Source organism: Dendrobium catenatum, unplaced genomic scaffold, assembly GCF_001605985.2.
Source record: "Dendrobium catenatum unplaced genomic scaffold, ASM160598v2 fragScaff_scaffold_976, whole genome shotgun sequence".
Taxonomy (NCBI): Eukaryota; Viridiplantae; Streptophyta; class Magnoliopsida; order Asparagales; family Orchidaceae; genus Dendrobium; species Dendrobium catenatum.
In genome coordinates, this window is record NW_021319438.1 from 916,803 (window position 1) to 944,520 (window position 27,718).

At 37.4% G+C, this 27,718-nt stretch overlaps 2 protein-coding genes across 4 annotated transcripts in view; one reads left to right on the plus strand and one right to left on the minus strand.

Moving 5' to 3' along the window:
• The window catches only part of LOC110101612 (WD repeat-containing protein 48), a 70,025-nt gene that overhangs the window by 18,680 nt on the left and 23,627 nt on the right, over positions 1–27,718 (plus strand). For all 3 annotated transcript variants that reach the window (XM_020829577.2, XM_020829578.2, XM_028697604.1), the window contains 4 exons: positions 12,993–13,088; positions 13,284–13,349; positions 27,295–27,333; positions 27,424–27,558. In XM_020829577.2, coding sequence (XP_020685236.1) covers positions 12,993–13,088; positions 13,284–13,349; positions 27,295–27,333; positions 27,424–27,558 — 336 coding nt within the window. The remainder of the gene's footprint in view (positions 1–12,992; positions 13,089–13,283; positions 13,350–27,294; positions 27,334–27,423; positions 27,559–27,718) is intronic.
• LOC110101616 (CASP-like protein 1E1) overlaps positions 22,550–27,718 on the minus strand; it is a 41,865-nt gene continuing 36,696 nt past the window's right edge. Inside the window, exon 3 of the mRNA XM_028697605.1 lies at positions 22,550–22,603. Within this exon, the coding sequence (XP_028553438.1) occupies positions 22,565–22,603 (39 nt within the window). The 3' untranslated portion in view covers positions 22,550–22,564. The remainder of the gene's footprint in view (positions 22,604–27,718) is intronic.

Genomic DNA, 27,718 nt, shown 5'->3' on the forward strand with positions numbered 1-27,718 from the left:
TTGGCTTGTATGGAGAAGGGAAAGATGGCCAGCCCAGGTTGAGGGGTTTTGGAGGTTTTGGCCTATAGTGGGAGAGATGAGTGGAGGGCTGGTGGCTTAAGGAGCTTGGCCGACGGTCTAGGGGAAAGGGGGAAGAGGAAGGGAGGAAGAAGAAGAAGAAGATAATCACGAGCCCGGACGCTTCCTGCTGGTGGTGGGTGATCCGATTCCCTCACCTAGGGATCTCTCCAAAGTTCTCTCTTTCAACACAAATGAGACAAGAAACATAAGCTGAAATTTTCATAATTATCTTCATTAACCAACATAAAGCATAGGAGGAGGATATAAATAGTCCCCCAAATTCAATGATAAAACAAAAGACAAAAGTACCCCTTGGCGTTACAAGCATCTCGTCCCTCAATTGAGGGTAAAATTGGAAAAGTACATAAATAAATCAAAATGCATTAAATAACTCAAAAATAAATCAGCGCAATCGTGGCCGTAGATCGTCGGCCCCGCCTCAGGTAGACTTTCCAAGGCCTGATGTCCTCATCAGTAATTCTATTGTTCATCGTCTTTATTTGATTTAATCAACAATGATCATTTCTTAGTTATTTTGATGCTACAAACACATCGATGTAGCCTTTTTAGCAAAATGAGTGATTATTCGATAATTTTGGATTTATGTGTTGCATTTCGAATCGAACCTGTGCTATATTGCATTCGTTATTTGTCAAATTCGTTATTGCTGATCGAACACATAGTGGAGCATATATGGAGGTCAAAGGATGATTTAATCCATGACCGTTGATAAAGATCTTTTCTTTAGGTTGGGGCGACTATCTTTTGCTGATTAAGAATATTAAGGTCCATGCCAACTATGGATAAAAAAGAGGTGGGGTCCTGATTGGGTTAGTCATCAATCCCCTTGTGATTCGCTTTAAGTTAAAGGCTATAAATTTTACTATCCTAAAACCAAATTACTGCCACTGCTTTTTAAAACGTTATGCCATTTTGCCTTAATTGAAAGAGTTCTCTCTTGTAATTGAGAGTGTTAATTGTTTTTAATAATTGTTTCTTATCAGTAAAACATCTATCAACGGCACGGGTGGAGTGGTCATCAAATTCAAGTCAATAGGGTGAAACTTTGGTTAACTCTCATTCTTCACAAAATAAATGAAACACAATTGAAGAAATTACAACCAACCTCACTGGTGTTTTAGTATTTTCAATAATTGTTTCGAGAAATATGTTGAATTTAAACCAGGAGATAAAGTAACAGTGTTCCTAGGTGAAAGAAATTTTTTTATAGGAGCGTTTAATAAATTAACTACAAGGAGCATAGGGTCATAAAAAATTTTACATGTTGGGACAAACATTTATAAATTGGAAATTTTGAGAAGTATTGATATCATTCATTTCTTCTGTTGGACTATATTCTACAGTTAGGACCTTGTATTCTTCTCTTTTCCTCCCTTTGCAAATTCACATCAATAACTTGCAATACAGGTATATTCCCTAAGATTACTTATATAAAGGGATTGTGTATACTACTAACAGTATAAATCACATGTTTTTGTAGCTTGGGATGACAAGTCTATTTGTGAAATTTCATGAGATTTTTTGTAGAAAGCATAGCAATTTTGCCTCATAGAGTATCAAATGCTATGGGAGAGAGTTATGGAGCATTGGTTGCGGCGTGACACTAGTGTTTCTCAAAATCAATTTGGATTCATGCCAGATAGGTCTACTATGGAAGCCATTCATTTATTGAGAGGTTTGATGGAGAAGTATAGAGAAAATAAGGAGGATTTACATATGATTTTTATTGATATAGAGAAAACATATGATAAAGTTCCAAGAGAAGCGCTATGGAGAGTTCTACATAAGAAAGGAGTTAATAATGCTTCTATTCAAATCATTAAGGATATGTATGGAGGAGCTGTTACTTGTGTTCAAACACAAGTTGGTTTGAACAAGTATTTTCCTATTTCAGTTGAATTTCATTTAGGATCAGCCTTAAGCCCATATTTTTTTGCTTTAGTCATGGATGTTCTCCCTAGACATTTGGAGGTTGTACCCTAGTGTATGCTTTTTGCTAATGATATTCTTCTTGTTGATTAGACTAGAGAGGGAGTTGAAGGTAAACTTGAATTATGGAGGTCAACCTTAGAGTCTCAAGGCTTTCGTTTGAGTATATCTAAAATTGAATATAGGGAGTGTAATTTTAGTAATAATAGATCTAGTGGGGGGATTATGACTTTGGGCGTTCAAGTTATTAATAAGAGTATACATTTTAGATATCTCGGGTCTATTATTCAGAGTGATGGTGAAGTAGACGGGATATGATTAGTAGAATTCAAGTTGGATGGTTAAAGTGAAGGAATGCATTAGGCTTGTTGTGTGATATAAAGTCCCTCTCAAACTTAAGGGAAAATTCTATAAGATGGTAGTGAGACCTGCAATGCTTTATGGTGCAGAATGTTGGCCATTAAAAGGGAAGCATAATATAAACTTAAGTGTTGCAGAAATGTGGATGCGCAGGTGGATGAGTGGCTTTGCTCGTAGAGACATGATACAAAATGAGCATATACGTGAAAAGTTTGGAGTAGCTCCATTGGAAGATAAGATTAGAGAGAGTCTTCTTAGATGGTTTGGTCACATAAAACGGCGGCCTTTTGATGACCCGGTTAGGAAAGTAGATGTATTAGATTTGACTTATGTTAAGAAGGGTAGAGGTAGACCTAAAAAAACTTGGTTAGAAAATATTAGAAATGACATTTCCTTATTAGATTTAGATGAGAATTTGACTCTTAATAAGACACAATGGAGAAAAATGATTCATGTAGCCGACCCCACATAGTGGAATAAGGCTTGTTGTTGTTGTTGTTGTAGATTATCAAATGCTAAATTATTTTTTTCAATTCTGCCATGTTGATGTTGATGTAATCCAGCATATGCTACATTTTGCTCTGCTTCAAGTGTCTTATTTTCACCTTAATCTTTTGTATTGTCTTTTTTGCTATTCCTGCTTTGTTATAGTCCTGCTTCTTTAATTGCCATAATCAACACCTATTCATCTTCAATCCTGTGCAAGCCTCATTGAGCTGCTCATTGTTTTGCTACAAAACTCTTTCTATTTTGCCAGATTCTTTAAAAAATTAATGAAATTGGGCGCATGGAAAGTTTGCTGGAATTCACCTGCTGAAATTTAGTAGGGGTTGATTGAAATTTATTTTTTTTGAATGTATTTCTTATAAATTTGTGTAGTTTCTTATTTCAGGTCTGTTGAAGGGTATATTTAAGATTTGTAAGCATGCAAAATTGATTGAGCATTGAATGTTGGAATATATTTTTAATTTTTCTCTTTTTTTGTTTGTATGCTTGTTGTATGTGTGTCCTTCGAGTGTTTCATAGAGATGTGGATGACTACATGCCGGGAGAGATTCCTTGTTCCAGGTTGACGTTTTGTTCTTCCCTTTAGGGTGATTTCTATTTTTATTCTTATCTCTATAACTATTTAGTCGTCGTATTTGCTTGGTGATTGAATTTTTGTTAAGTGAGGTTTGCCTTTTTGAAGCATGCACTTGTTTAGTTGTTGAATTTTATTATTTGCTGCTGTTTTTATTGTGGAATTTTAGATTTTGGTTGATAATCAAATTATCTTTTGCAATGAACAAAGCATGCTTGTTGTGCATATTTAAAAGCAATGTTTTTACTAAATTTATGGCTTAGCAACCAATGGATTGTGAATTTTGTGTGTTTTCATTTCGCATCTATTCTTAGGTTGTATTAAAACTCTATACCCTAAATTTTCTACATCAAGAGGTGAAGGAGAGACTAAGATAGAGGAGAGAAAGAGAGAGAGAGAGAGAGAGAGAGAGAGAGAGAGAGAGAGAGAGAGAGAGAGAGAGCGAGAGAGAGAGAGGCAGTTAAGCAAAGGTGAATATTTTTTTATCTATTGATTGCTTCCAAATCCATAGAAGACTATCCTTGTTATAAAATAGACTTAGAAGGTATGATCAGTTTGAAATTAAATCTAATCTTATACAAACTAACTCAAATCTAAACATATAATTATTCAAGAGGATAATTCATTTTAATTTCACATAAAATAAACCAGTAAATTCAGAATTCTAATTTAATTATAATAAATCCTAAATGATTGAATGTAATCAAACTCTAATTTATTAGGTTGCATCACTTACTTTTTGATCCTCCCCCTTTTCTCTTCCACACTATGAACAATCTTAGATACCCTCCATTTCTCCATTTTTTTTTAATTCCTTGTTGCTGCAGCCTCTATCCCTTCCCCATGGAATCCTATTATCCAGTTTTTTTTTTTTATTTTTTTTTTTTATAATTGCAATGCAAAATTATTGCAACCTAATATCCAAAGTGTTTTTCAGGCATTGATACATTTTTTCATTGAAAATTGGGCAAACGCTTCTGTTAGTATGAAAGAGAAATTACTTCGTAACACAAAAGATAAATAAAACCCCAAAACAGAGAGGAAAAAACAAAACAAAACATTCAGAATGAACTAGAAAATGTTCAGTAGGTGTAGTTGGAAAGTGAATTTATTCCATGGTTTGTTAATTTTGTTTTTCTTCCATTTTGCATTGTTGGTAAAGAAAGGCTAGGTTTATAGTTTCAAGCCAAAGGATCTTCTCATCTTTTTTTCTTATCAGTAAAGCATCTATCATTCTGCATTAATGGCAAAAATGAAGAAAACATGTAAAAGTTCCTTTAATTATTTCTTGATAGACAAAAGGATGAAAATGGTCTCAACTTTTTTGGTCCATCAACTCTTTAAAATTTGATCATTTTGGTCCCACCGTTAAAAAATAATTGAAAAATTAAGCGCAGTTCGGATGAAGGAAGGTTTGCGAAAGATATAATCAAAATAAAAAAAGCGAAGTTCGACCCTCCATCATCTTCGACCCCCACACTCGGATTCGCCTTCCAGCATTCGCCCGCAGCTTCGACCCCCATAACCTTCTACCCTACACGCTCCAGCACTTTCGATCCCATGTTCGGATTCGCCTTAAAGCCTCCGCCCATGGGCAAAAAATAGTTACCTCATTTATGTCAGCCCCGAACTTTTCTACTTCTTCGCTTGTAATATTTTGTATAACAAGATACATATGCAAAAAATTTAAATATATTATAGGCAAATATCTGATTGTGCGCTATAATTGCGCTTTAAGTGCGCTATAGTTGCGCTTTACGTGGGCTATCGTTACGCTTTAAATGCGCTAAAGTTGCGCTTTACGTGCGCTAAAGTTGCGCTTTAAGTGCGATATTGTTGCGCTTAAAGCGCAACTATAGTGCACTTAAAGCACAACTTTAAATATAAACATTTAAACTAAAAAGTTACCTCATTTTGCCTAAAAAATTTAAATAATTTGATAGCACTTTCTTGTGTATAGAACATTTTAGTGTTCCCCTCCCATCTCAAAAAATACGGTCTTAATTTTGGATTGGATGATTTATTCAAGGAAAAGTGTTCCAAAAATCAAATATGTATAATACCAAACATAAAACATTATAAATTAACATTAAAAAGCTTTAAGAGAGGAAAACAACCAGTAGGATAGGAAACTTACCAGTAGGAGAGGGAAAAAATCATTGATGTAACCCAATGATCTTTGCATTTTAAACTTGTCAGAAATTATATCGAATTTCTCGACCATGAAATTCTTTATACATAAAGCCCAATTGACAGAGGTGAACTCAGTTACATTATTTGCTACATATGTGAGCTTTTTTGGGGTTTTATGGTTATTTAGTGGAAAAAAAGATTAGATAACAAAAACATTATAAAGGTCTTTAACTTAGTAGCATTATCAGTCAATCTATCTAATTTAATTATTTTAGTTTTTATTTCTGTTGATAGAGGGAGTTAGGGGATCGATCCTCCATTTGATATCATCACTTATGGTAGGCATACCCGTGAGAAATTTTTTGTACATGTTCATGTTACATTTAAAGTAAAAAAACATATCCATAATTCCTTATTTAAAATCTTACCCATCAACAAAGCAACCTTGTCAGAAGTGAATTTAAGTAAATGACCATTCACAATGAAGCATTCATCAACATAATTCCAAAATTTCAGAATATCAAAAAGAAGTGGTATACACTGTTGGAATGCTGGAAACTTCAAAAACCGATGAATGTTCAAATTCCTTAAAGTCTGCTCAAGTTTATCATCAATTATTTCGACAAAAGCATCACATATTTTTTTAAAAGTGGTAACATAACATCGAGAAGTAACTGACATTTGATATGACATCTGGAAAAAAAAATATATATTTTAGATAAAGCGCAACTAAATGTTTCACATCATTTGTTTCTTTTATTTACGAAGAAAGTTGAAATCTAGAAAATAAATATTTTAAGATCACATTGAATAAACAATGCTATGTATAAAATTAACATTAAACCCTAAAATTTAAAATATAACATAAACGCACCAAAAGCGCAACTCAAGCGCAACATAGGCACAACATTACTTTTTCAAAATGCTGATGTACTCCAATATCGTCGTCTATCGCCGGGTTTAAGGTATTGCAGAAGTCCGAGAGTAGAGAGCTGAGAGTAACAGAGCAGTGAAAATGTCGAGTGAATAGTAAAAATGCTTTGTTTCCATTCTTGTAGTCCTGAATTCAAATCATTGCCGGGTTACTGGGCCGGGTCTATTGGGCTGACAAGACATAAAGCAAAAAGATTATATTAAAAAAATCGCAATTGTACTCAGCAAGATGTCCGCTTTCTATTGGCGTCCGAACGCGGAGATAGGTCTGGTGACCGGACCTAATAATTTGCCCCGCCCATGGCTTTGATACACAATTGAATCCCACTCTATCACGCAGGTGATCCTGTAGCGCAGACGAATTTGACTCAATCACGCAGAGCCGACGAATCCGAACGTCGATCCTGAGGGTCGAACCCAAGTATCGAACCTTATCGAGCCCCAACGTCTATCTCAAAACCCAATCGAGTCCCAACGTTGATCACACAGCGTGATGGAATTCTAGCGGCCAATCCGAGTGTCGATCTCGCATCACAATGAATTTAAATTGAAAAAATGACTTCTAATAAATAATTTAATTTAAATTTACTTAAAAATTATATCTAATAAATAATAAAATTTAAAAATTATTTAAATACCCTTAATTTTAACACCATTAAATCCAACATCTATTAGTTTGAATGTTGAGACCAAAATGATCCCATTTTAAAGAGTTGAGGGATCAAAATGATCTCTCAAAATAGTTGGCCCCTCTTAAAGAGTTGGGGGGGGGGGCAATTTTTATCTTTTTCTCTTTCTTGATAGGTCCCTCTATCCAAGTGGAAAACAAAATTCAGGCTACCAGTGGGGTTGGATCTTCCAATGATGTTGTTAAGCCTCCTCCATGCATTGGTATTACTATTGCGTCTGAAGAAGATATGAAAATCATCTTTTTTATATGGATAACGCTTTAGTTAAGTAGAAAAATCTTGTTGGGAATATCCCCTTAGAGAGAAAATCCAACCTCGAACCATATTTTAAATAGGCATAACAGATCTCCAAATCCAAGAGCCTCAGGGAATTGTGAACTCCACCATCCTTAAGAATAAGTAGGAAGAGCTGACCGAGTATAAACAATTTGAAGAAGAAAACAAGGTGTTTGATGGTCATTGTCAAGACTAAAAATTCCTTATTTTTATTAAAATGATTAAGAAAATTCAGAGACTATACCAACCAACCTCCTGATTAAAATGTTCAGTAACAAAATTATTTGTACATCTTGCAAAAGTGAAAGATAATTCTATTGAATGCTAAGGGAGCAATCGTTTATCCATTTATTCTCTTATAAGTTAATATTTTTGTCATCGTGAGCCTTCAAAGAGGCTGAGAAGAAACAGATGAATAGCTTTGTTAACATCTTTAATGAAGTTAGAGCATAGTGAGCAGAAAACATAAGGGGACATATTGCTAAAATATTTGTCTCTAATGATGGTTCCTGCAAAAAAGTTTTTGTTGGCTGAATTGGCTTTTAAATCTATTTACCGAGGAGAGAAATATTCATCACAAGTTAGTCAATCTTTAATACTAAGGCAATTGTTGTCTCTGGGCCTACAAAGATTCTTCCACTTGTTAAAATTTAGATCACCGCTTACCACTTTGCCTTTCCACTTTCCAGAGAAAGTTCCGTGTAATACCTTTTATTTTTTTTGGTTTCCCAAAGGGAACCTAAAAAAATGTCGAGGGGAATGGATGTAAGCAATGAATTAATATGCTCAATCCCACCACCAAATCAGGTAACATTAAAGGTAATTTTCTTGCTTTAAAAAATTTACACCAAATCATGCTAGGCTATTAAGCTGCTCAGTCCTCTTTTCAAGTGAGAACATATACCAATATGGGCATCATGAGACGATCTTTCTTACTTTTCTTTTTTCAAATCGTTACATGTGTGTCTTTTTGTCACCGTTTGTCTTAATAGCCGGTAAGACACAACAAGGCCTTACCTGGTTTTTCAAGTCTAAATCAAGTAATATAGCCCGTAAGACAGAACAAGTCCTTACCTGATTTTTCCAGTCTAAATCAAGTAATCAATGAACAAAGTTTAAATTAATTTTTATTTATTATTTAAACGTCACAAATAAAAACTAAAGTGCAAAGAAATGAAACTGGAATAGGATGTGATGAATATTTGTTTATTTGTAAACCAAACGATCTAGAACTTATTAGCTTATTAATTTACTACAGGACAATGAAAACTCAAAGGGAAGGATGTTTTCTACATATTCATTAGAGTACCTAGTTGATGAAAACTATTCGCAAAAAACTTTCGGAATGTGATTAATCCTTATTTTGGGATGGATTTATCTTTATAACCCTTTGCCTGTTATTCCTACTTCGGTTGGATTACATCAAGAATCAGCCTGAAGCCCATATCTTTTTGCTTTAGTCATGGATGTTCTCACTAGACATTTGCAAGAGGATGTACCTTGGTGTATGCTTTTTGCATATGATATTTTTCTTGTTGATAAGACTAGAGAGGGAGTTGAAGGTAAACTTGAATTATGGAGGTCAACCATAGAGTTTGAAGGTTTTCACTTGAGTAGATCTAAAACTGAATATATGCAGTGTAATTTTTTAGTAGTAATAGACCTAGTGATGAGATTGTGACTTTGGGCGATCATGTCATTAAAGAGTACCACATTTTAGATATCTGGACTATTTGTTAGAGTTATGGTGAAATAGATGGGGATATTATCAACAAAATTGAAGTTGATGGTTGAAGTGGAGGAATGCATTGGCTTACTGTGTGATAGAAAGTACCTCAACTTAAGGAAAATTCTATAAGATGGTGGTGAAACCTGCAATGCTTTATGGTGCGAATGTTGGCCATTAAAAGAGAAGCATAATACTAAGTTAAGAGTTGCAGAGATGAGATGCTTAGGTGGATGAGTGCTTTACTCTCAGAGATAGGATACATAATGAGCATATACGTGAAATGTTGAGTAGCTCTAGTGTGAGATAAGTTAGAGATGATGTAGGGCAAGGAGGGGGTAAAATATTTTGTGTTTAATTTTGGTGAGTTTCTTTATCTCTACTAAAATTAGCTCATTAATGAGCTTCTCTTTCTTTTCATCTCATTAATGCAATTAATTAGATTCATTTCCTTGCTTTTGTTCTCTTTGATTTCTTCCTTTGTCTCTTTGGTTTCTCTCCTTTGATTTATGTCTCTTCCCTTCCCTGTCTAACTCGGTTCTTCTCCCTTGGGCTACTTGCTGTTTTCGGTTTCTGTTGGCTGTTGCTGTTCCCACTCGGTTTTACCCCTCTGGCTGCTTTCCCGTGAAATGCTGCTTGTCTCATGTGCTGGCTCTTCAGGTCCCTTCTGCGCTGTTTCTCGTGGCTGCTGTGGGGGTTTCCGGTGTTTGCTTCCTTTTTCTGTGCAGAAATTCTGCTGGCTGTTCTATAATTAATGCTAGCATTTTGGGAGCTATTTTTGGATAGAATTTGGACAACCTTCCCTTCCTCTTCCCTTTAGTTAATTAGTTTTAAATGAAGTTTTGGTGGCTTTTTGGCTCCTTTTGTGCATATATAAATATATATATTAATATATATATATATATAGAGAGAGAGAGAGAGAGAGAGAGAGAGTTTGTGGCTGTTTTAAAAGGAATGTTATGATGTGTTTTTTGGAAGCCTAAACCTGCGGGTTTCGTCGTGAAAAGCTTGCGAGCTTGTTCCATTCCTCTCTTTGTCTAGGAAAGCTTGCGAGCTTCTCCTCCTTCGTCTCGACCTCTTATCTTGTTCGTCTCTCCGCAAGTGACCACTCCACCTGTATCCTTCTTCTCAAGCAAGGAAATGCAAGTTTAGGTGTCCTTATCATGTCGTTTGTAAGTGTCAAAGTTTGTAAGTTATTTTATTTTATAAAGAGAAATTGTTTTTGGTTTGTCTTGTAGTATTTTGCCTAGTTTTGAGTAATTTGTGTATTTTCTATTACTTAGGAAAGTTTAGCTTTTACTTAAAATTTGGGGCCCTTCCCAAATTTTTTGCTCGCATCAGTTAATTGATGCAAGCAAAAATTTGGGAAGGGCCCCAAATTTTTGCAAGTAAAAGCTATACTTCCTAGGACAAAAAAAAGATACAAAAATATCCAAAAAGAGATGCTTTTTATAATATAAAGGACTCTTACAAACGACGCTTACAACATAACATGACATTACAAATTTATGACATAGAAATGACAACTAAAGAAGCTTTCATTCGTCGAGAAGAAGGATACATATGGGGTGTAACTTGCGGGTAGAAGGAGATAAGAAGCCGAGAAGAAATGAAGACAAGCTCGTAAGCTTTCTCAAAGAGGAAAGGAGGGAGAGAAGTTGGACAAAGCTTGCAAGCTTTTCCACAAAGAAACCCGCAGGTTTACATCTCCAAAAATAACTTACATAACATTCTTTTATTAGAATTGACCCCCCATTGCCTACATCAGATTCTCCCCTCCTGATGAGGAAGCTTCAAAATTTTGGAGATTCGACATTTTAGATTCTTGGATTAGAATATCATACTTTCGTTTGATGGCTTCCATTTCTCGTTCAAATTCTGCTTGCAGTGAATGCTTCTTAGACTCGAATCTCTTGTCACATAATTGCAGTTGTTTTTGAATCCTGAGTAGTTCGATCTATATCGGGTTAGAAGAACTTTCTTGTGGCGAGGTCCATTGGCTTTTAGGAATAGATTATTCAAAATTTTTTTGGCTTACTTTCTTGCTTGCTTTCCATTTGATGTTTATCCATCTTGACTTAAAAAGGAAGTCTCAATAAAAACTTAGATTCACTTGGCACCACAGACTCACATGACACATACAACAACTGCTATGACTCACCAAGATACACACGATAACTTGCTCTGATACCAAATTGATGCAAGAAAAAAATTGGGAAGGGCCCCAAATTTTTGCAAGGACAAAAAAAAAAAACACAAAAATACCCAAAAAGAGATACTTTTTATAATATAAAGGATTCTTACAAACGACGCTTACAACATAACATGCATTACAAATTTATGACATAGAAACGACATTTAAAGAAGCTTGCATTTGTCGAGAAGAAGGATACATGTGGGTTGTAAACTTGCGGGCAGAAGAAGGAGATAAGAAGCCAAGAAGAAATGGAGACAAGCTCGCAAGCTTTCTCAAAGAGGAAAGGAGGGAGAGAAGTTGGACAAAGCTCACAAGCTTTTCTACAAAGAAACCCGCAGGTTTATATCTCCAAAAATAACTCACATAACATTCTTTTATTAGAATTGACCCCCCCTAATCTGATGTAGTCAAGGGGGGGTCTATTCTTCTTGTCCATGGGTTGCTTGTTGTTCTCAGTTTGTGGCTATTTGCTGCTCTCGGAATGGGCCTTGGCTGCTTGGTATTGAGCTTAAAATTCTGGATTTTACTTGATGTTAGCTCATTAATGATTGAGCTGAAGTTTAGCTCAATAATTGGGGGAATAAATATACTTCCTAGCTCATTAAATCAAAAAGGTATGCTATTATTTCAAGATCATTATGGTGGAGTGAACTTGTGTCTCTTCCTTTCCCTTTGCCTTTTTGGTTTATGTTTGCTGTTGCTGTTCTCCTGGTTCTCCCTCTTGGTTTTCCCTTTCTGGATGCTTTTCCCGTGAAATGTTGCCTTGTCTTCTGTGCTGGCTGTTCGGGTCCCTTGCTGGCTGGATTCCCGTGGCTGTTGGATGGGTTTTCCGTGGGCTGTTTCCCCGTTTTTCTGTACAGAATTCCTGCTGTTGTTTTGCTTTCTTTTGGCCTTTCATTTGGTGACTTTTGGCCTTTCATTTCCCCAAATTTGATTGGATTTGGTTGGAGGTGTTATGACTGTTTATCTACCTTCTTTTGCCTATAAAATAGAGTTGTTTTGGGATAAAAAAAGAGTTGCTTATGATGAGATTTTTGGAGTAGAAATCTGCGGGTTTTGTTGGAAAAGCTTGCGAGCTTGTTCCACCTCTCCTCTTCTTCTCCTCTAGGATAGCTTGCGAGCTTTGCCTCTCTTCGTCTCAACTTCTAACCTCTTCTTCTCTCCATGGTGATCACTCCAAATGTATCCTTCTTCTTAATGAATGCAAGCTTCTTTAGGTGTGGTCTTTGTTCGTGTTTTTAAGAGTAAGAAGTTGTGTCTTTCTATTATGACATAAAAGTGTCTTTTTGTAGTATTTTGTATCTTTTTGGCAATTTATATAATTTTCTATTATTTAGGAAGTATTATTATTTGCTTGCAAAAATTTGGGGCCCTTCCTAAATTTTTGCTCGCATCAAGAGAGAGTCGGCTTAGATGGTTTGGTCACATCTTTTTAATTTCTCTTTACTTATTTGATTGTGCTTTTATGCTTTGTGGATTGACCTTTGCACGCAATAGATTATATTGCTTTAGTGGTGTCATGGTTCTCGCAATTTTATGATTATTTCAAGAGAATGTTAAGTTTTGACAATTTAATTGCTTTAACAGGCTCCAGTCTACAAAGAACCGTCATTTACTATACCGGGCATTCCAGCAATTGTGCAGCATGAAATTTTGAATAATAGAAGACAGGTTCTAACTAAGGTGATTGTGATGTCTTTTATTTGTATAATGTACTCTATGCGTAGGTTTCAAATTCTTTTTAATTGAAATGTGAAAACATTTTGCAGTATGCATGTGCTATTCTGATTATCACTATAGTTGGGATAAATGGTGGCAACAGCTGATGCCGCCTATGATCCACATGTTTTCTTAATTAGTTCATGGAACTTTTAACAGGATACAGCAGGTTCAGTAAAATTGTGGGAGATCACCAGGGGAGTCGTGATTGAGGACTATGGCAAGGTTTCTTCTATATTAGCTTATCTTACTGCATCTTAGTTCTCTCTGTTTTTAATATCATTATCTTTGTATCAGATGTTTTTTTTTTGCACGGAATTGTCTTCTTTCAAATCCCGGAAGTTAGATCTGTAAATGCTTTTTCTTTTAGGATTTAATTGCATTTGCTTCAAAAGACATTGCTTCAAAAGACATAATAGATATCTACTTTTATTGGAACATATAGCAACAATACATTGTTAAATGTTTTCATTCAATTCTATCATTTTTTTCATCTGCAGATCTTAAATAATGCTGATCAACTTTACTATAACATTTAGTGTAGTACTTAATCATGTGTTACGCCTGGATCGGTCCCAGCTGGACCGGTCCGGTTCTACACCCGGCGGCTCAAAGCCGGGCGGAACCAAGCGGAGAACAGAGAGAAGGGGCAGGATTTTGGTGGGCCCTAGCTGGGGTTAAAATGCATTGTGGGAGGGAAATTTTGAAATAGAAGGGTCTTTTAGGTATTTTGTAAAACTCCTTTATTGTTAATTAGGAGGATTGGGGGGAAATTCAATCTCATCTTGAATTTGAGTTCTAGGTTGTCTTGCTTGAGCTCTTGGCGTTGCCGGAGAATTGGAGAGTTTTTCTTCCTCTCGAATTGAATAACGATTGTATCTTTGCTGATTTCTATTCTTCTACTAGTGAAATCCAAGTCTTTATTTGAGTTTCTTGCTATTTTCTCGCTGTTTTCCTGTGCTCGGGTGCTGTTCTCCATTGAAAACAGCAGTAAAACTGCTGTTTCCTCTCCGGTTGTGATTAGGTTTGCTTGCGGACTCAAGTATTCCCTAGGGTTACTTGCGAGCTCAAGTATTTCCTATCAAATTGGTATCAGAGCATCATCTTGGGACCATCGGCGGCTGAAAATTCAGAAATTTTAGCAAGAAACCCTCTTCCACAAGGGAAATTTTCGGTTGCCGTGGAAGAGAAGATGGCCGGAAGAAAAGTAGAAGTTCTGGAGGGTGAAATCGGCCAACCGAAGACCGATTTGGAAGAGAGAACCGTTGAGTTTCAAAATCAATTTGCGTCCATCCATGAAAAGATGGATGGGAGGTTTACCGGCAGTTAGAAGAAATGAAATGAAGAAGGTCTGTTAGAGAGCAAATCAAAACACCGACGACGAAGCAGAAGCAAGGAAGGCCAGAACTGGCAGACAATGGGAGAAACGGGATACCCGAACCCATTGAGGGGAGGGGCTATACCGAAGTGGAAGTTCCGGATGGGAATGAAGGAATGCCTCTTTGTCCGCTAAGAACCCGCTTTGTAGAGAGGAGATTACATGATGAGAGAAGGGGTGGTTGAATTTTTTGAGATAAGGGATGAGTCGTAAGCACCGTCGAGGTCTGAGGAGGAGAGGAGAAGGAAGAAGTATGAGGAAGGACAGGGTAATGATCGGCGAAGGAAGTTTCGTGACCACTGGGGCTTTTCCTTCTCGGAATGAGAGTTATGGAGCAGTAAGAGGAAATGGGAGATCGAGGTGAGAAAATTGAAGATGCCCCATCTTGAGGGCGAGGCTCGCACATAGGCTGGATCTACAAGGTGGAGCGATACCTTTACGGTCAGTGGGTTGAGACCGAGGAGGAGAAATTGACAGTGCAGGATGGGTGTTTGGAAGGGAAACATTAGCTTGGTACAGTGACGGGGACATGAGGCGGCCACATGTCGAGCTGAGGGGTTCAAGGACTGTCTGCTGAGCGTTTCCTTCTCGACTAGTAGAGGAGAACTTCTACACCGCAGTTCTGCCCTGACATAGGAGGGATGGTCGCCGAGGTACCACGACTAGGTTTGGATGCCTGCGAGCAGGCTTGAGATCATCTCTCTGAGACCGTGTTGGAGGGGAACTTCATGAAGGGCCTTAAACCGGAGATCAGGGCAGCTGTCAGGGTGATGAGACCTCACGATTTGGGGGAAGCCATGGAGTTGGCACAGCTGGTGGAGGATCAGAGGTATCTGGAGAAAGGGGCTCGTAGCAGCAGCTCTGGGGGATCCTATAGGATGACGACTACCTTCCTAGCTCTAAAAGGAGCTGCACCACGAGAGGCACCAAAGGAGAGGACAGGAGGCAGCAATGGTGGGCAGTTCAAAAAGCTGACTGAAAAGGAGCTGCAAGAAAAAATGGCAAAAAGGGTGTGATTCAGGTGTGATGAGAAGTACATTCTGGGGCACAGGTGCAATGACTGATCTCTTCAGGTTCTTCTCATTTGTGAAGATGAGGAAGAAGAAGAGGGAGGCGGGAGTGACCCCGAGGGGGAGGAGGAGGAGAAGCTGCATCTGGATGTAGAAGAAGTCTCTTTGAACTCAGTAGTGGGATTCACTTCGAGTCACACTATGAAGGTGAAAGGAGAGATCTTTGACCGGGAGGTTGTGGTGTTGATTGATAGTGGGGCAACTCACAATTTCATCTCCACCCAGATTGTTGATGCAATGGGGATGGAGCTGGTGGATACGGGAGGTTACGAGGTAATGATGGGCACCAGAAAGGTAGAGATGGGACGAGGAGTTTGTCAAGTAGTACTGAAGATTCAGGGGATTCATGTAAAGGAAGACTTCCTTCCCCTGGAATTGGGGAGTACGGTTATTATCCTTGGAATGAAATGGCTGCAGACTTTGGGGGAGACCAAAGTCAATTGGGGTGGTTTGAAGATGGAACTAATGGTGGAGGGACAGAGGATGACGATCCAGGGTGATTCAGGGCTATCCAGGGCAGGAGTATCCCTCAAATCCATGATCAGATCCATACAGGAGGTGGGAGGAGGATACTTAGTGGAGCTGCAACGCTTGGAGAGGGTCAGTGTGGGGGAAGAAGGACACATTCCACGGGTGGTACAACCACTCATACAGCAGTTCAAAGAGGTGTTCCAACCACCACAAGGACTGCCACCACCCAGAGAGCAGGAGCACGCCATCCTTCTGAAGGACGGGATATCACCGATTAGTGTTCGACCTTACCGTTACCCCCAGATTCAGAAAGATGAAATTGAGAAGCTTATTAGGGAAATGTTGGAAGCAGGGATTGTCAGACCTAGTGTGAGTCCCTTCTCCAGTCCTGTCTTGCTAGTCAAAAAGAAGGATGGGAGCTGGAGATTTTGCGTGGATTACATGGCGCTAAACAAGGAGATAGTCCCAGATAAATTCCCCATTCCAGTGATCGATGAGTTAAATGGAGTCGTGATTTTTTCCAAGATGGACTTAAAGTCAGGCTACCACCAAATCAGAATGAAAGAGGAAGACATTCAGAAGACGACATTCAGAACACATGAGGGGCACTATGAGTTTCTAGTGATGCTGTTTGGGCTCACTAATGCCCTTGCTACTTTTCAGTCCTTGATGAATAGAGTGTTCCGGCAGCATCTGAGGAAGTTTGTGCTAGTTTTCTTTGATGACATTCTGGTGTACAGTCGAATGGCGGTGGAGCACTTGGAGCACTTGAAGGAGGTTCTTAGCATCCTACAAGCCCATCAGCTGAAGGCTAACTTAAAGAAGTGCAGTTTCGCTCAGTCCAGAGTGGAATATTTCGGACATGTGGTTTCTGAAGAGGGAGTAGCAGCCGACCAGTCAAAGATTGAGGCAATGCAGAAATGGCCAATGCCTAGGAACATAAGAGAAACTGAGAGGATTCCTAGGATTGACTGTATACTACAGAAGGTTCGTGAAGGGATACAGCACCATCGCTTGGCCCTTGACTGAGCAACTGAAGAAGGACAATTTCCTATGGGGAGAGGCGGCAACCCAAGCCTTCGAGAGGTTGAAAAAAGCTATGATGATCATTTCAGTGTTAGCACTACCAGATTTCAGTTAGATCTTTATAATGGAGACCGATGCATCAAGATATGGCTTAGGAGCCGTGTTGATGTAGAATCACAAGCCTATAGCATATTTCAGTCAGGTGCTCTCGGCAAGGGCTAGATTGAAATCAGTGTATGAGCGGGAACTGATGGCCATAGTCTTAGCCATACAAAAATGGCGCTCTTATCTGTTGGGACGACATTTCATCATTCGAACAGATCAGAGAAGTCTGAAATACCTGCTAGAGCAAAGAATGGTGACAGAGGAGCATCAAAGGTGGTTGTCAAAGCTGCTAGGCTATGATTTTGAGATCCAGTATTGCCAGGGGTGGAGAATAAGGAAGCTGACGCCTTATCTAGATGTGCGGGGGAACTTCAGGAGATGGCAGTCTCGGTACCCTTGATGGTTGATTGGGGGGCCATTAAGGAGGAGATCATGCATAATGAAGAATTGAAAAAGATCAGAGATGGTTTGATGAAGGACAGTAGCAGCCATTCAGGGTACTATCTGGAGAGAGAGAGGCTGCTATACCAGGGAAGGTTTGTGATACCACGAACATCTGTACACATTTCTCACCTATTGTAGGAATTCCATGGCAATGTAGTTGGGGGTCATTCAGGAGTACATAAGACATATAGGAGGTTGGCATTGGAGCTCTATTGGAAGGAGATGTTTAAGGATGTCGAGAAGATGGTGGCAAAATGTGAGGAGTGCAAGAGGAATAAGTATATGACAATGGTGCCAGGAGGATTACTCCAACCATTAGCACTTCCGAACAGAGTATGGGAGGAAGTGTCTATGGACTTCATCGACGGCCTACCCCGCTCAGAAGGATTCACAGTTATCTTAGTCGTGGTGGATTGACTCAACAAGTATGCACATTTTATCCTCCTTCGACACCCTTACACCGCAGTATTAGTGGCAGCAACATTTATCAGGGAAGTGATTAGATTACATGGGATTCCAGAATCAATTGTGTCGGATATAGACAAAGTGTTCCTCAGTCAGTTTTGGAGAGAACTTTTCAGAATGCAGGGCACAATTCTCAAGAGAAGCACTGCGTACCATCCACAGACAGACGGACAAACATAAGTGGTTAACCGGAGCCTGGAGACATATTTGAGATGTTTTACATCTGAAACGCCACGTAAGTGGGCAAAATGGTTGCCATGGGCGGAATACTTGTATAACACTTCGTACCATTCAACGGCCCAAATGACTCCTTTCAAGGTGCTCTATGGAAGAGACCCTCCACACTTAGTACATTATGGGAAGGGAAACACACATATCTCGTCAGTCGAACAGTACTTAGAGGAGAGGGACCGGGTGTTGGAAGAGTTAAAGAAACATCTTGAAAGGGCACAACAAATAATGAAGAAGCAAGCGGATACCCACAGAAGAGACATACAATATGAAGAAGGGGAGAAAGTGTTTTTGAAGTTAAGGCCCTACAGGCAGAAATCAGTGGCTAGCAGGAGGAATGAGAAATTGGCTCTGAGGTACTATGGTCCCTATAGAAGGTTGGCATTGGACCTCCCTGACTTCGACGCGACTTGGGAGCCATTTGAAAGAGTGAAAGAGCAATTCCCCTCCTTTCACCTTGAGGACAAGGTGAGTTTTTGGGAGGGGAGTAATGTTACGCCTATGAAGAAGGGGAGAAAGTGTTTTTGAAGTTAAGGCCCTACAGACAGAAATCAGTGGCTAGCAGGAGGAATGAGAAATTGGCTTCGAGGTACTATGGTCCCTATGAGATCTTGGGGAAGATTGGAATAGTGGCGTATCGCCTGAAGCTACCGGCCTCCGCCACTATACATCCGGTGTTCCATGTGTCACAGCTGAGGAGAGCTCTAGGGGAGCACGCAGTTAGCGCAGAATTACCAGCTACTATGACGGAGGATTGGGAAGTGATGTTAGAACCCCTAGAGCTTATGGGGATAAGATCAGATCAAGAAGGCAAAAATGAAGTGTTGATTCAATGGAAAGACCTCCCTGACTTTGACGCGACTTGGGAGCCGTTTGAAAGAGTGAAAGAGCAATTCCCCTCCTTTCACCTTGAGGACAAGGTGAGTTTTTGGGAGGGGAGTAATGTTACGCCTGACCGGTCCCAGCTAGACCGGTCCGGTTCTACACCCGGCGGCTCAAAGCCGGGCGGAACCAGGCGGAGAACAGAGAGAAGGGGCGGGATTTTGGTGGGCCCTAGCTGGGGTTAAAATGTATTGTGGGAGGGAAATTTTGAAATAGAAGGGTCTTTTAGGTATTTTGTAAAACTCCTTTATTGTTAATTAGGAGGATTGGGGGGAAATTGAATCTCATCTTGAATTTGAAACTTGAATTTGAGATCTAGGTTGTCTTGCTTGGGCTCTTGGCGTTGCCGGAGAATTGGAGAGTTGTTCTTCCTCTCGAATTGAAGAACGATTGTATCTTTGCTGATTTCTATTCTTCTACTAGTGAAATCCAAGTCTTTATTTGAGTTTCTTGCTATTTTCTCGCTGTTTTCCTGTGCTCGGGTGCTGTTCTCCATTGAAAACAGCAGTTGCTGTTTTCCTCTCCGATTGTGATTAGGTTTGCTTGCGGACTCAAGTATTCCCTAGGGTTACTTGCGAACTCAAGTATTTCCTATCATCATGTTGCGCTCTATCAACTTAAACTTTGGCTTATTCCAATGACTGTTTTTATGTAAGATGCCATTTTTTATCACATGACATTGCATTGGCCATATTTTTAAAGTTGATGATTGCTTGTAGTATTGATTAATCTTTAGAATGTCATATTTTAATGTAACAGTATTCTACCTTTTGTTATATTTTATTTTCTTGAATAAAAAGAGGGATTGCAAAGATGATTAAAAAGAAGCATTAGAAACACTAAGGAGAATCTGGCTAAAGCTGCACATTTAAATAGAACAAAGAAAAAAAAGCTTGAGAGGAGGATTATGAAAGGGATTTGCCTGATAAATTTGTTGATTTTTAACAACCCCTATTTAGCATTGTTGATCAAAATATAATTAAGCGTCATAATGATGAACCAAAAAGTCTTCCATTTCATCTTATTTGAATAGCATAAAAAATTCCTTTATTCAGGTGATATAAATGGAAGCAAAGAAGAAGAAATCCCAAAGCTCTTGAAATCATTTCTCCGAGTAGTGAAAGTTGAATCCAAGTTAATGGTAGGAGAGTGTTATGACCCAGCCCTGAGTACTTGAATTGATATTACACCTATAAAAATGTTAGAAATGAAGACAACATGAAACACTATTATTATTGATCCTCTAAAATGTTTCTTTAGCCTATAAATACCCAAAATAAGCAAATAAAAATTTCTACATATATTGAATGAAAAAACATACCTGCAGCAACTTCTGGTGAATCTTTAACATCTTGCTGTGATGAGCATGCCCTCTTGGTTGAGTCTTTATCAGATTTGATTTTGGCTTCGTGTTGATGTAACTGATTTGATTAACATCTTCCCGCCAAAATTTCTTTGAGATGCTTAAATACCGGCTTATACTTCCCTTGAAGGCCTTTGTCTAAAGGTAGGACAGTTCTTGGCCATATATTTAGGTTGATGACACCGGAAGCAAGTATTATTTAAAAAAAAAATCCACTCTTTTGATAATTTTCACATTTGTCACAACTATTTATACTTAGGTTGCCTCTATTGCTAGGTCATGCATTCTTTCAATAAGATTTTTCAGATTAAGGAAATGACATAGACTGTGTGTCATGTTAGATTTTCCTCTGTATTTGTTGTCACGACCCGGCCCGGAGACTCGAATTAACGAGGCGGAAGTCGAACGGTTAATTAAAATTTCAATTAATTTAAATCAATCTTCATATAAACTGAAAGAGCTGCTAAAACCTCAAAATTTAAAATAAAATTACATAAATATTTTTCATTTGGAGCGCTTCGCCTACGGTATATTTTCACATATCTTCTACTCATTTTAACTAATAGTGTTATACCTGTAAATATTTTTCAATAGGTAGAGTGAGTCATAACAGAACTCACTGAGTAAATTATGCTTATAAAATTGCTGTAATCCAAGGCATTAGGAATAATATGCTTTATCATTTCAAAATATAAAATAATTCTATTTAATTATTTCATATCCAAAATGTGCCCATTTATATTATGCATATATCATATCTATCAAATATATCGTATCTTTATTCTTTCTTAATAATACAACCGTCATAGGTTCGACGGGAAGTAAAGAAGAGAGGGTTTAGAGTTTGCCTTTCATCTTCTCTTTTTGTCGTTGCTGTTCAAATTTGTTTCTTCGCAGGAGGCGAAGATATTGCATGCCCCGCTCCTTCTGCTACATCGTCCCTATTTGGCTTCAGTTCGCAGAGGTCGCATGCGCTGCTCTTTCGTGGTTGTTTGACTCCGACCCCTTCGGTGCCGTCCGACTTCGTTCCTTCGCAAGAGGTACAGGGATTGCACGCGTCGCCCATCCGGTTTCTTCGTTGCTGTTCGACTTCGCTTCGTTCGGCTCCCTCCTTGCCGTCCGACTTCATTGCTTCGTGGGAGGAGTAGAGATTGCACATGTTGCTCCTTAGTGGCTGTTCGACTGTGCTCCTCCGACCCTAACCCGATTGGGTTCCCTCTCTCTCTTTATTATATTATATATAATATAATATGATAATAGGGAGTGGAAGCCTCCGAAATTTTCAAAAAATTACAAAAATCCTTTTCTTAAAACTTTTGGATAGCATTGATTAAATGGAGCTTATAAAACTTTAATTAATTTAAAACCTTTTAATTTAATTAAATTAATCTAATTTAATTTAATTTAAAATAAATAACATTTAATCCAATGAAATTTAATTTAATTAATTTAACATAAAATTCAAAAGAACCAATTCACTTAATTTAATAATGAATTTTTAATAAATTAATTACATTGAAATCAATTTAAAATTCAACTCCATTCAACCAATTTAAAATATCTTTTAATTAAATCAAATTTGAATAATTTAATTAAAATTTAATTAATCAAATATAAAATTTCATTTAATTAATCAAATACATTCAAAGCAAACTCAATTTTAAAATCTAATTAAAATTTAAATTTAATTAAATTATAGTTTAAAATTAAATAACCAATTAATTTAAAATTCAATCAACAAATCTAACTCAAATAAAATAAAACAAAATGCATAAATAAAAACATTACAATAATCAAACAACTCAAACTCAAACTTTAACTCAAACAACACAACTCAAGCAACTCTCTCTAACAAAAGCTCTCTCAAACTCTCCAAACCTTGTACAAACAACAAACTCAAGCAACCTCTCTAAACAACAAACTCTCAACTCAGCTCAAACACCATGCTCAAACTCAAATAACAAAACAACTCAAACTCAAATTCAACTCAACATACACAAACTCTTTAGTATCCTTCAACAAAACTCCAAAATAGTACAAGCTCCTGAAAAAACAAATGAATGAAATCAATTAAAATTTGAAATTTAAACGCTAATATAAAAAAAGAACAAATGCTACAAACAAAAAACAGAAAAGAAAAATAACACTGAAAGGAAAAAGAGCAGAATAAAATGTTGAAGTACTAAAACAGGAAAGAGCAACTGTAGCAAGAAATAGCTAGTGTCAAATTCAAACCAAATCTAAATTTTCGGGCATCATACCCTATAGGGTTAGGTTGTAAGACCCATCAAAGGCCACTTCTAATTGAAGTCATAAGTCCCATGTGTTAGGGAGACTATTTAAAATGAATTACATTGACTTTAACAATCTTATAAATAACCAGACAACTTTCTAAGGGAAGTCATAAGACCTAACCCAAATCCAACTAAAAAAATCAAATTTAAACTTTTGGGCATCATAGTCTAAGGGATTAAGCTGTAAGACCCGCTTTTCAGGCAAATTCCTAAGGGAAATAATAAGTCCTACCCCAAATCCAAACAAAATCCCTGGGCAGCCTTGCTGTAGATTTAGGTTGTAAGACCCAACTTTGGGCAACTAATAAATAGAGCAGTAAGCCCCGTTCCAAATCAAAATCCTCGGGCTACTTTCTATGAAAGCTGTAAGTCCCAAACCAAATCTAAATACCTGGGCTACTTCCTAAAAAAGTCATAAAACATGTTCCAAACCAAATTTCTGGGTTACTTCTAAATGAAGTCATAAATCTCAAACTAAATAAATCTCTAGGTATTCTAATAGATGTAAACCTCAAAACATCTAATCAAATTAAAATTCAAATCTCACCACTTTAATCTACTTGGAATTCCTGAGAAGAGGCAACCCATGGTTGCTAATCAGATTCTCTGGATACTACGGTCAATGATTGTTAGTGTTGGTAGATTGAAACTACGCTATACCCGGGACCACGGAGATTGCACTCGAGACTTCTTCCGCTCCTTCATTGCTGTCTGACTTCGACTCCTTTGTTGTTCGATGTCGCTTGGCAGGGGGGCAGAGATTACATGGGTCGCTTGTTCGGTTCCTTTGTGGCTGTCCGACTTCACCACTTCAGTCTACTCGAGATCCCTGAGAGGAGGCAACCCATGGCTGCTAATCAGATTCCATGGACACTACGGTCAATGATTATTAGTGTTGGTAGACTGAAATCTACGATATACCCAGGATGACAGAACCATGGGATCTTGATCGGGTTTATCTCCATCTTCCCCATAATTGAGACTAATCACCTAAAAAAATTATTCATCCTTAATCGAGAGTTCTCTTTTACGTAGTAAGAGGGGTAGTTAACTATGAGTGCTTGCTTGCGCTCATCGGAAGTAAGACCCCAAATCTTTAAACCCTGACACTACCTTCAGGGAAAATCTAGTTTATTACAATCTGATTTAAAAGAAATGGAATCCTACGGTTGTAAAGCGGGATTCATGCATTCATACCTTTTTTCTTGAGCCAACATCGCCCTTTCATTATGATTTATAATTCCTAAAATAATCATTTCTATGATATCACTTTTGTCATGACCCGACTTAAATACTTGGAATACCTAGTTTGGAACAACAGTTGGACGATAATTAAATTTCTTTTAACATTAATTAGAACGATTTAATAAAATATCATCTAATAAATTTGGTACGAGCCTCTAATTATTCATAAAAAATCTATATGAATATAATTTACTTCATACTTATTCTTTTTTTTTTTTGGGAAAAATTGATACTTATTCTCATTTGCTCATCTTTCTTCTGTTCACAATTTTATTTGTCAGCCAATTATTCTATAAGAGTTAGATTTGAAACATTCAATTTAATGGGTTGAGTTTTTATCATCAAATTCAGTGGATAGTTATAGTTCTATTATATATCAATAGATAAGAAAATTTTGCATGTGTTATTCTGATTAATAATTGAAATTTTCATTTTAGAAAAATTAAATATAAGCACTCATAAATAAAACACACATAAAATATTCTTTGATATTATATTTATCAAATTATAAATTTTAATGTCCTTTATTTCAGGAACACCATCTAATATTGTACTGATTAAGACATACATTCTTATTTTTATTTCTTTTTATATCCTTTTTTATTTTTTATGCACGGGTACATTGATTCCCTAACTAGTATCATAAGTGGATGAACCGCAGTTACATGCATATATCTTTTTCTTTTATTAAATTCATTTCAATATCGTATTTTATTTTTTCATTTAAATTTGTGGTTGCTTGCTGATGCAATCCCAAATTTTTGCTAACAAAATTAAGTCTTCCTATAAATTAGAAGATACACAAATTACTAAAAAAAGATATAAAATACTAAAAAGACACATTTTTATATCATATAAAGACACTTACAAACTTGGACACAATCACCTTACAATCTTGGACACAACTAACCTAAAGGAGCTTGCCAATCGTTGAGAAGAAAGATACAAGTGAGGTGGCACTTGCATAGAGAAGAAAGGGATTAGAAGCCAAGACGAAGAATAGGAGTAACTCGCAAGTTATCCCAAGATAGAGAAGAAGAAGAAGTGGACAAAGCTCTCAAGCCTTTCCAATAAAACCCTCAGGTTTTCTTACTCCAAAACTCACATTTTCAACCATCCTCTAAACATACAAATCAGCCCCTATTTATATGCAAGAAAGGGAAACCAAACAGCCATAAACCTCTAAAACAAGCCAATTAGATTTTAGGAAATGAAAGGCCAATAGCCACAATAGCAATTCCCAAACGTTATAACAAAACAGAGATGTAAACTCACGGAACCAAACAGGGAACCGCAAAACCGAGCAGCCCAGCACGGAACCAAGCAGGGAACCGCAAAACTGAACAGCCCAGCACGGAACCAAGCAGGGAACCGCAAAACCGAACAGCCAACCACGGGAACCAAGAAGCCTGCCGTAGGAACCAAGCATTCAGCCGCAGAAACCAAAGGGGCAAGGCGCAGGAAACAATCCAGCCATCCACGGGAACCAGAGGGTCAAGCACGGGAAAACCAGCAGCCATCCACGGGAACCAAAGGGTCAAAATCCACCATAATGAGCTTCCACTAAACTTACGTAAATGAGCTAAACTTCCGCTCATTATAAGCTAATCAAGAGCTCAAAATTAATGAGTTAGGAAGTGCAATAAATCCCCCAATCATTGAGCTAAACTTTAGCTCAAACATTTATGAGCTAGAACTAATTAAAATTCCAGCATATTGAGCTCAATACCAAACAACCAAGGCTTACCGGAGAACACCAGAAGCCCAAGGGTCAAAACAAATTCTCATCTTGTTTTGCCCCCCGCCTACATCACTTGCTTTCATATTTAATGTGCATTGCACTCTAATTAAGGCCATTTAATTCTTCCTTTTATTTTATGAATACTAGCAAGTTACAACTATGATAGATCATGTTACTAAATGCATTGATTTATAAAGAGAACTATAATTGCTATAAATAAAAGAGTAGAATGAACTCATTATATTCTTCTTTGATTTTTACTCCAACAAAAAGGTCAAACAACTCTTTTTTTCTGTTTACGTTGAATTGATCGTCCTCTTAGTTTCCATCGAAATGATTGCACGAACTTTGTCCCAACCTTTGATGTCAATAAACAGGTTGGATGATCTCTTCTTTGCTTTCCAACTCCATCGAACATGTTGCGTGACATTTCTTCTTCTTTGATTTTTGTCTCCAGCAAATTGTGATAGTTTTCAACCAGCTGAACGAGCTTTTCTTCTTCCTTAGTCTCCTTTGACTACTTGCACATAACTCTTTTGTCTCTCTCCGTCTATGTATTGTCGAAACAAGGGTTTTTGTCATCCCTTATCCGCATGAGGATTCACACCCTTCCATTCATGACCGCAAACTCATGTTCGCCACTCGATTGCTCATTTGGTTTGAATCAATTTGATCCTATTGTCAGCTTAATCATTTCTTTGGATATTGGCTGATGGAATGAAGCTTTCTATTTGAGCATTTTGAACTTTTTATTGTCAATCTTTCTTATTAATATAAACTCAAACTAATGAAATTGGCCTTAATGAGTCCAAAATTCCTACATTAAAAACTTCTGTTCACAAATTCCATAAAAAATGACAAAGTTGACAGTAGGAATAAATTTGGTCAGATTTAGTGAAGCGAGGGATTAAATTGGACAGTAAAAAAAGTTACGACCAAAATAGACATTTTAAAAAAGGTTAAGGATCATTTTGGTCGTTTAACCTTTTTTTTTGGTCGTTTAACCTTGATAACTCTGATTTCCATATGATATACATCTTTTTGTGAAGCTTGTGAGCTTGATCATTGTTGATTACGAGGTTGAAGTTATCAAACACGGTATGGATTTGGTCAATGTTAATTGTTATAAGTTAATTATAGCAACGAACCTTTCACCTTTTTTTTTATGCATAGAAATAGAAACCTTCAAATTGCAGAACTAGAGTTCAACAAAGATCATACAGAGAGTCTGAACTAGTTGAGTAAATAGTTTCTAGAAAGCTAAATGTGTCCATTTGTAATGGGCCTCTTGCAATACTTGTGCAAACAGGAACAATTCTTTATTTTCTTTGACTCAGGATAGGTTGTTGGTTGAGCATGCTCTTAATGAACATATGTTAACTTTTGAACTAGGTTTTCTTTATTTCGTTTGCTTTGCTTACTGGTGTTACTAATTCCTGATGACCATTCTTGTAGATTTCGTTCGAGGATAAGAAAAAAGAACTGTTTGAAATGGTATTGCAGTTGAAAGTTGGTTAGAATTAGCTTTTTATTAATTCTTTTTGACACTCCGTTGAGAAACTCCTTTTCTGGATTTCCTTACAGGTGAGCATCCCTACTTGGTTTACCATGGATACCCGGCTTGGTAGCCTGTCAATCCACTTGGACACTCCTCAATGTTTTTCAGCAGAGATGTATGCTGCTGACTTGAATATTTCAGGAGCACCTGAAGATCTTAAGGTAATTGTATTTTTTGTTTTGGCTTTTGGCATATTTTGCTTAAAGAATCAATATCTACCATGCAGAAGGCTCACACAAATTGGGAGGGTTGAATTGGGTGTGCATCAAGACATTACAGACTTATTCGAGCCTTCACGATTAAATACTATACAGAAGCTAA